The sequence below is a fragment of the Agelaius tricolor genome, unplaced genomic scaffold (assembly GCF_023055355.1).
Source record: "Agelaius tricolor isolate 1412-34295 unplaced genomic scaffold, bAgeTri1.0.p SCAF_18, whole genome shotgun sequence".
Lineage (NCBI taxonomy): Eukaryota > Metazoa > Chordata > Aves > Passeriformes > Icteridae > Agelaius > Agelaius tricolor.
In genome coordinates this window covers 17,294,404-17,303,314 of record NW_027269278.1, presented here as the reverse complement: position 1 = coordinate 17,303,314, position 8,911 = coordinate 17,294,404, and the positions used below count along the sequence as shown (strand labels likewise).

The window sequence follows — 8,911 nt, the reverse complement described above, 5'->3', positions numbered from 1 at the left end:
CTGAAAATCCTGCAGGATGAGCAAGCAGGAAAGCAGAGCAGCGCAGACAGCAGGGAAGGTGTTTGTGTGGAGACAACCTCATTCCTTTTATGAAAAATAAGGCAACAACCAAAGTTATCCCATAGAGTTTGGGATACAAAGATTGGAGTTTGCAGCAAAGGGAATTGCATTTCCAGAGGGATTCATCAGGGAATGATGGCAGTTGTGATGGGGAATTCAGGAAAACCCAGGAGAGCTCCAGCAGGTTGTGGGACCTGCATTTCCCACTCCTCTCCTCTGGCCTTTCCCAGCTCCCAGCTGGAATATCCTGGAATACTCAGCCCTGGACAAACCTGAAGAGCAGCAAGAAACTGCACAAGGCAGGAGGTGGCTTTGGCTGTTCCACTTGAGAAGGGCTGGGTTTGGGGATGGAAAGTGGCTGTTCTGGCCCCTTGGGAGGATAAACTGGCTCTGGAGCAGGCCAGGCTTTGCAGGGAAAGGCCCCAGCCCAGGAGGGACTGGGACTCAGGTCCCCAGCACTTCTATCCCCTGCTCCAAGCTCTGCATTTCAGATCCTGAAGTGCCCCCAGTCCTGGCCATGCAAAGGCAGGGATGGATTTAAGGAGCCTGGAATGAGATCTCACTTTCCTGCTGTTGTGCCCAGGGCCTTTTCCACCCCAACTCCACAGCCCAGCTGAGCAGGAGGGGATGGAACACCCCATCCCAAACCCCTGCTCTCTGGAAAATCCTCCCCTCGTGTCCCTGTGAAAGTTGAAATATCAGAGGTGAATCCTCCCCCTCCCCTCGTGTCCCTGTGGAAACTGAAACATCAGATGTGAATCCTCACCCTCCCCTTGTGTCCCTGTGGAAACTGAAATATCAGATGTGAATCCTCACCCTCCCCTTGTGCCCCTGTGGGGCAGCAGTGTCAGACACCAAGGGGAGAGCCCAGGGATCCCTACAGAACTCAGACTGGAAAAGAAAAGGAAACACAGAGCACCAAAGGATCTGCAAGACTCCAATTCACTCTCAGGGGTGCAGGGATGGCCCCAGTGGCCTGTGCAGCCCCCAGAATCATACAGAGCTGCAATATAGAGATCTCTCTATGTATATATTTATAGGTATGTATATATTTATAGTGCCCTGGCTCAGAACAGCCGGGCCTGCTTCTTCAGCTCGTTCCTCTTCCACAGCGCCAGGCGGTCGAACTCGGCCATGGTCATGCCGAAGATCTGGTAGAATTCCTCCTGGGACAGGTGTCTCTGGGGAGAAACAGGAGGCTGGGCCAGAGCTGGGCACCTGCCAGGGGCTCTGAGGGCATCCCCTGCCCGCTGGGACAATGGGGTGACACCAGCCCAGCACTGCTCCCCTGGGAAAGGCGGGACCTGACTCCCTCCTGCCCCTGCCAGAGGCACAGGGGGGCAGCAGGAGCCCTGTGACAGTGCCCTGCCACTCGTGTGCCCCTGCCAGAGCCCTGTGACAGTGCCCAGCCACTCGTGTGCCCCTGCCAGAGCCCTGTGACAGTGCCCTGCCTCCCTCCTGCCCCTGCCAGAGCCCTGTGACAGTGCCCTGCCACTCGTGTGTCCCTGCCAGAGCCCTGTGACACTGCCCTGCCACTCGTGTGCCCCTGCCAGAGCCCTGTGACAGTGCCCTGCCACTCGTGTGTCCCTGCCAGAGCCCTGTGACAGTGCCCTGCCACTCGTGTGCCCCTGCCAGAGCCCTGTGACAGTGCCCTGCCACTCGTGTGTCCCTGCCAGAGCCCTGTGACAGTGCCCTGCCACTCGTGTGTCCCTGCCAGAGCCCTGTGACAGTGCCCTGCCACTCGTGTGCCCCTGCCAGAGCCCTGTGACAGTGCCCTGCCACTCGTGTGCCCTGAGCAGACAGGGAAATGCTCCTCACACAGCCCCACACGCCGCGTGCCAGGGCCACCCCCAGTGGGATCAGGTCCCTGTGGGCCCTGATTGTCCCCAGTGCCAAGGGCTCCTCTCACCTCTAACCGGGTCCTGTCCACGTCTTTGGGCAGCTGGTTCCTCCCCCTCGTCTTCACCAGGAGCAGCTCGTAGGGGTAAATCTGCACAGGGACAGGGACACTGTGGGGCACCCTTGGGAAGGAGGGCAAGGCCTCCTGCTGTATTTAACAGGGTTTGGGTGCCACAGCTGCCTCCAGGGCTTGGGTGGGACAAGGAGAGGTGGGAGCTGCTCTCAGGGTGACTCTGATCCACCCTGAAGCTCCATGGCGGCTCTGGAACAACCTGCTCACTCTGCAAAAGCAGGAATGACCCAGGAAACCACCAGCACAACCCCCCTGCTCTGCTCCTCACCCAGGGGACAATTGTGCTCAGCAGCACCTGGGGAGGGGCTCTAGTGTGAGCCCCACAGGCCTGGGATGGGGCTGCCAGGTCCAGGATGGAGCAGAGCAAAGGCAGAGGGCTGAGCTCCCCTCTGAAGAGCCTGGGGACACACACAGACCTGTGCCTGGGGCTCTGGCTGGTGGCCTCTCCTGGCAGCAGAAGGCTCTTACCTTGTACTCTGTGGGGAGAGCAGAAAGAGAGACGTGAGCCACAGCTCTGCTGCCACCACCCTGCCCTCAGCAGGGGCAGCCCCTCAGCAGGGGCAGCCCCTCAGCACGTCCCGGGGATGCCCCAGTGTCCCCCTCACCTCGCATGCCCCAGTTGACGGCGTTGGTGCTGTCGTAGTGGAACAGCTCCGCGCTGGGAGGCTGCAGGGGGATGGACACAGAGAGAGGGGCTGAGAAAGGGAGGGAGGCTCCTCCCGACGCTCCAGGGGCACCTCCCATGTCCCCAGGGAGGGACACCGAGGTTCCCACCCAGCAGCAGGGAAAGGGAGGCACCAGGAGGTGAAGTGACAGCCCAGAGGCAGCAGCAGAGCTGGAGTTCCCAAACTACCCCCAGGATATAAAGCAAAGCTCCCCTGCTGGAAAGCAACACCAGCATCCCTCTGGGTTTGCCCTGTGGGAGTTTCGGGGCAGGCACTGCCTGGACAGGGCACTTTGGACCCTAATCAATAACGATTATTAATGATAATAATCATTTTGGATTGGCACAGGGCAGCAGTGACAGCAGGGATGCACAGGAGGGGGAAAACAGGACATGCCAGTGATGGAGAGGGAGCACTGGGGGCTTGGAGGAGCCTGGGAGAATGGGGAAAGCCTGGGAGAAGAGATTTGGGAATGCCTGGGAGAATGGAGAGTGCCTGGGACAAGAGGGAAAGCCTGGGACAATGAGGAATGCCTGGGACAAGGGAAAATGCCTGGGAGAAGAGATTGGAAATACCTGGGAGATTGGGGAATGCCTGGGAAAATGAGGAATGCCTGGGAGATTGGGGAATGCCTGGGAGATTGAGGAATGCCTCAATCCTCAATCAAAAGGGCACAAGGGGGAAGGCCTGGCAGCAGCAGGAGGCACTCACCCTGTGCAGCCCATTCCTCCTGTAGGCAGGAAGGGAGGCTGACTTTGAAATGAGGGGATCTGCAAAGAAGGCACCAATTCCATCAGGGGAAAAGCAGCAATGAGCCTCAGAGGCCAGGACAGCCCCCACCCTCTGCCCCTGTGCTCCCAGCTCTGTCTCCTTCCAGCTCCAGCTCATTTCCAGCCTGTGCTGATATTCCTCTCCCCAAAATCCCCTTCCTGGGGCACCCTCCCACCTCACCCTACAGAGCCGCCCATTCTGCTCTCTCAGCTCCCCCACTCGTCCTCTCTGCCCTGCTCCAGCTCTGTCCTAACCCAGCCTTTCAAGGGCTCCTTTTGGCTTCCCTTCTCCCCTCCCAGGTCCCAGCAGCTCCTCCAGCTCAGCTCTGGATCCCCAGGAGAGGCTGGGGAGGGCTTGGGTCAGGCACTCACCGCTGTCAGCCAGGTAATGGGTGCGGGGAGCTGCAAGGAGAGCAGAGCTGCTGTCAGGGAGAGCCAAGCACCCCATCCCTGCACAGCTGCCCATCCCCAGCCCCACAGACCCTCCCTGGGGCTCCCAGGAGCATCCCCAGCCAGCTCCACCAGGGCAGATGTGCCACGAGGAAGGAGAGCATGGGATGGACACAGGGCCATCTGTGCTGCCAGGCTCTCAAGTGGCCCCAAGGGCAGGGCTGGGGGCACTGGGGGCTCTGTCAGAAGAGCAGGGCAAGCAAGGCAGCCCTGGGGTGCCAGGAGGTCCCTGGGGTGCCAGCCCAGAGCAGGTGACAGCACCTGGGCATGGCTGTGCTGCCAGACCCCCAAGAGACCCCTCAGCCATTCCAGGCTGCCCCATCCCAGCTGGGGCACAGGGGATGGATGGAACCCTCCAGAGAGGAAAAGAGCCCAGCTCCCTGCCCAGCACCTCTCATCAGCCCTTTCCTCATCCCATTCCTCCCTGTCCACCCGCCCTGAGGGGCTGGGGCTGTGCTGGCTGGGACAGAAGGACAGAGGGACAGCCTTACAGCCATTGAGGGAGCCCTCATAGCCCACTGTGTGCAGGGCCTCCCTGCTGCTGGCCGAGCTGCGAGGGGGGGTCCAGGGGTCTGCGTAGGAGTTGGAGCGAGCCTTCATCTCCTCCCTCAGGATCAGCCTCCCGATGCCACTCTGGATCTGCCAGGGGGGAAAAGCCACCTGCCACCCTTCCTGTGCCTGCCCAGCCCTCCCTGGCACCCCACAGAAGGGCACAGCATCCCCTGGCATGAGGCTGAGCTGCTGGGGGAGGCTGTCCCCTCCTTCAGAGCCCCTGCTGGGGATGGCCAGGAGGGGACAGATGGCCCAGGGCCATGGGGATGGTGCTGGCACCCTCTTGGGTGGCAGAGCTGGGCTGAGCCTTCTCCCCACAGCCAGTTTGGGGCTGGCTGTGCCCAGCAGGGCTGGCACTCACCTTGTGCATGCCCCGGTCGTACCCATCCTCCTCACCCCCTGAGGAAAACCTCCGGGCCCGGGGAGCTGCAGGAGACACATCAGGGCTCAGATGGGGACAAAAGGGGACAGGCAGGGGGGAGACAGTCCCCAGCTCCATGGGGACACATCAGGGCTCAGATGGGGACAAAAGGGGACAGCCAGGGAGGAGACAGTCCCCAAGTGCATGGGGACACATCAGGGGTCAGATGGGGACAAAAGGGGGACAGGCAGGGAGGAGACAGTCCCCAACTGCATGGGGACAGCTGGCTCCCAGACACTCTTTGGGTTTTGGGGTCACCTTTGCAGGTATCTCAGCCCAACCCCACTTTTGTGTCCAACTCAAAGCAGCATTTCCTCCCAGAAAAGGTGGAGCAGGAATGGGTTTCCCTTTCTCCCAGCCCAAGGGGAATTTGTTACCTTTGGGTGAGCCCTGGAAGGACCAGTACTCAGACTCAGAGTGGTAGTAGGGGTCAGGGGAGTAGGCAGGGCTGTACTTGGATGACTGAGCAATGTCCTCGCTGGTTTTGCTCTTTGTGGCTGCAGAGGGGGTGTCTGCAGAAGGAGAGGGCAGAGCCAGGGTGAGCATCTGCAGAGATCCCTCCCAAACCAAGGCAGATCCTCTTCCCTCCCCAGGACTGCCAGGGATTTGTGTCTGGGCACGGAGCAGAGCTGGGAATAATCAGTTTTCCAACTGAGGCAGACAGTGGGGACAGTGACAAGCAGGGGATGTCACTGATGTGGCTGGGAAGGGACCCAAATGGCTGAGAGCCCACAAGTGCTGGCTCCTGCACCGTGCTCATCCAGTGCCAGCAGTGCCACCGAGCTGTGCTGTCCCCAGGAGGTGACAGAGGGCATGGAAGAAGGCTCAGCCCCAGCAGGGACGGGGCTCTCTGGGTTCTGCCTGGGACAGGTGGCAGCAGAGGGGCTCTGGCTCCTCATGGCAGGGACACACAGGGTGCTCAGGCTGGGGACAGAGCCTCCACAGCACACGGGGGGAGTCCTGCTGCACCAGAGGCCAGGAGGGTGACAGGGGAAGGAGCAGCAGGGCCAGGAGGTGGCAGAGCCACCGGCACAGGGACCCAGCAGGTACTTACAGCAGCAGGAGCAGGCAGCAGCAGGCGTGGGAGGTGGGCAGGAGGGAGGGGAGAGCAGGGAGAGAGAGGAGACACAGTTACTGCCCAGAGAGAGCTGCTGTCCCTCTGGGAGCAGGAGGGGACAGAGCCAGCCCCTCTGAGAGCCACCAAACACCAAGAGCCACCCAACACTGAGGGCCACCAAACACCAAGAGCCACCAAACACTGAGGGCCACCAAACACCAAGAGCCACCAAACACCAAGAGCCAACAAACACTGAGGGCCACCAAACACCAAGAGCCACCAAACACCAAGAGCCACCCAAGCACCAAGAGCCACCCAAGCACCAAGGGCCACCCAAGCACCAAGGGCCATCCAAGCACCAAGGGCCACCCAAACACCCTCTCCAACCTGCAGCACCCCCAGGCCTGTCACACGCTGGAGCAGCCGCCCAGGATGGGCTGCATTTTCTCCGGGGCTGCATTTTCAACTGCAAATTGCTCTTTTCATCCCGTTCCTGAGGCTGCTCTGACTCCCTCAGCCACCAAGGCCTTGCTCCCCCTCCCACAGCCATCCCTGGTGTCACTGCCAGCCTTTGCTGCATCCCTCACCACAGGGACGTGCTCCAAAGTCACACCTGTCCCCTGCTGAACCCTCCCTGCTGCCCGGAGCAGGAGCATCCCAGCAGAGCCCAGCCCCATCTCCCACCCAGCCCTGAGCACAGCGGTCCCCTCCCCGGGGTGACACGGGGACAGGGACAGACACACAGACCGTACCGTGCCGCTTGTAGATGGGTGGCTTCCTGTAGATGTTGCTCTCGCCAGCAGCTGGTGGGAGAAGAGAGAGAGAAAGGGAAGAAAGGAAGGGAGAGGGAGGTGAGTGCGGGCGTGCTGAGAGCGCACAGGACACGGCTCCTGCCGGTGCCACCACCTCCACGCCACGTCCCCATCACAGAGCCACCCCCGGGCCCTCCAGTGTACCGGGAGTGCCCCGGCAGGGACCCGGAGGGCTCCGGGGAGGCCCCGGGAAGGCTCCGGGAGGGCTCCTGGAGGGTCCTGGAGGGCTCCGTGAAGGCCCCGGGAGGGCCCCGGGAATGCCTCGGGAGGGCCCCGGGAAGGCCCCGGGAAGGCCCCGGGAGGGCCCCGGGAAGGCTCCGGGAGGGTCCCGGGAGGGCCCCGGGAGGGCCCCGGGCCGGCAGCCCGGGCAGGGAGCGGTCCCGGCTGCCCAGGAGTGCCAGGACATGCAGCGAGCACCCAGCGACAGCATGCACCGGGGGCAGGGGCACAGCCTGGCAGCCAGGCACCGTTCTGGGGGTGCCAGCGCCGGCAAGAACCGCCTGCGAGCTACCTGGGGCGAGCCAGCATCAGCCAAAGCCTCTTTCCGCAGCACAGAGAGAGAAAAGAGCGAGTCGGGAGGGAAAGCGAGCTGGAGCAGGGAGGGGGCCATCCATAAACACCGAGCGGCAGGGCGGGGATGGGATGGGCAGGGCAGGGATGGGCAGGGCAGGGATGGGCAGGGCAGGGATGGGAGCGGAGCTGGGGGAGCCTCCGGGTGTCCTCAGGGCATCGGCGATGCCTTGGGGAGGGCGCCAGGCTGTGGGGACACGGGGAGATGCCCCGGCTGGGTGGCCGGTGCGGGGTTCTGACCCCGGCGAGAGGTGACGATGGGCAGCTCTGCCTGCTTCCCAACCCCCTGTCCCTTCCTGCCCGCTCCGGCCCCGTCCCCGTGGGCTCGGCGGGGCCGGGGGCGGGGGTGGCCCTTACCTGGTGGCCCCCTGCAATCCCTGCAGAAGGGCAGCAGGCATCTGGCAAGCCCAGCGGACACTGGGGGGAGGGAGCGGCGGGCCCTAGGGGGAGTATAAAATAGTCATCTGTAGCGGAGGGGCGTGCAAACGCCTCTGGCAGACACGCTCCGGCTGTGACCCTGGGGAAGGCAGGGATGGGGACAGGCTCTCACCAGGACACTCATCTCGGTGTGGGGGACAGTGGAGGAAGGGCAGGGAGGAGGAAGAAGAGGGATGCTGCAAGGATGGAGCAGACTCCGGGCGGCTCTGGGACCTCCGGGTGGCGATGGGGAGGAGAAGGAGGAGGGGTCCTGTTTATGGATGGCCTCTCCCAGGGGTAGATCCTGGCTCTAGGCAGGCGGCGGAGCTGGGCATGCGACACAGCGGGGACGGCACATGCGGGCATGCCACGGACACGGCTCCCCGGGCTGCGGGGCGCTCCGGAGCCTACCTGGGATGTGGAAATGCTTGGGCGCTTGGTATGAGGTTGGAGTGGAGGACCTCACATCTAACTGGCTATAGTAGGGGGAGCTGCGCCCGCTCTCGGTGCCTGCGCGGGGCCCAGCAGAAGCAGCCGTGAGTGACCGAGAGAGAGAACAAGAGGCAGAAGAAAATGGGTGTTAAATGCAGCGGTGTTAGAGCAGCGGCGGTGACCCGGGTGAGTCTGGGGTGACGGGGATCTGCGGCCCGGGAGTGGCGCTGATGGAGCGGGGCCGTTCCCGCATCCCCGGTGCGGGGCTGGCAGGAAAGCCGAGCGTGCTGCAGAGGCAGTGAGGAGCCCCTGGCCGTGCGGGGGGCTCTCGGTGAGCTCAGAGTGTTCCGGTCCTTCCTCCACAGCTCCAGAGGACGGGAGACACGGCCCAGGCACGCTCTGCTCCCCGCCGTGCTCCGGGCTGTGCGTGTGCATGGGCACAAGCATCTCCTGCACGCCCCTCCCAGAGCCGCCGGGGCAGCTGAGGGCTTTTCACCAGAGCTGCATTCCCTGCCTCTCATCCCGTCCTGCCCGAGCCCCAAATTCCCCTCGGCCTCTCCTTGCTGCTCACAGGGGCACAAACACCTCCTGCACATCCCTCCCAGAGCCACCAGGGCAGCTGAGGGGTCTTCACCAGAGCTGGAGGCCACCTGCCTCTCACCCCAAATTCCCCTTGGCCTCTCCTTGCTGCTCACAGGAGTTTGGAGAACAGAGGATGGGCAGAGCTGGGCAC

General features: G+C 62.8%; 1 protein-coding gene across 5 annotated transcripts in view; it reads right to left on the bottom strand.

Moving 5' to 3' along the window:
• Window positions 1-986: 986 nt before the first annotated feature.
• Window positions 987-8,911, bottom strand: part of ABLIM3 (actin binding LIM protein family member 3) — a 46,218-nt gene continuing 38,293 nt past the window's right edge. For 2 of the 5 annotated variants that reach the window (XM_071443608.1, XM_071443605.1), the window contains 10 exons: window positions 8,158-8,256; window positions 6,700-6,750; window positions 5,268-5,387; window positions 4,831-4,895; window positions 4,409-4,556; window positions 3,840-3,869; window positions 3,409-3,467; window positions 2,638-2,698; window positions 1,970-2,508; window positions 987-1,241 (listed from right to left, as the gene is read on the bottom strand). In XM_071443608.1, coding sequence (XP_071299709.1) covers window positions 2,318-2,508; window positions 2,638-2,698; window positions 3,409-3,467; window positions 3,840-3,869; window positions 4,409-4,556; window positions 4,831-4,895; window positions 5,268-5,387; window positions 6,700-6,750; window positions 8,158-8,256 — 824 coding nt within the window. In that variant the 3' untranslated portion in view covers window positions 987-1,241; window positions 1,970-2,317. The remainder of the gene's footprint in view (window positions 1,242-1,969; window positions 2,509-2,637; window positions 2,699-3,408; window positions 3,468-3,839; window positions 3,870-4,408; window positions 4,557-4,830; window positions 4,896-5,267; window positions 5,388-6,699; window positions 6,751-8,157; window positions 8,257-8,911) is intronic. The other 3 variants (XM_071443609.1, XM_071443607.1, XM_071443606.1) reach the window with 2 other exon arrangements.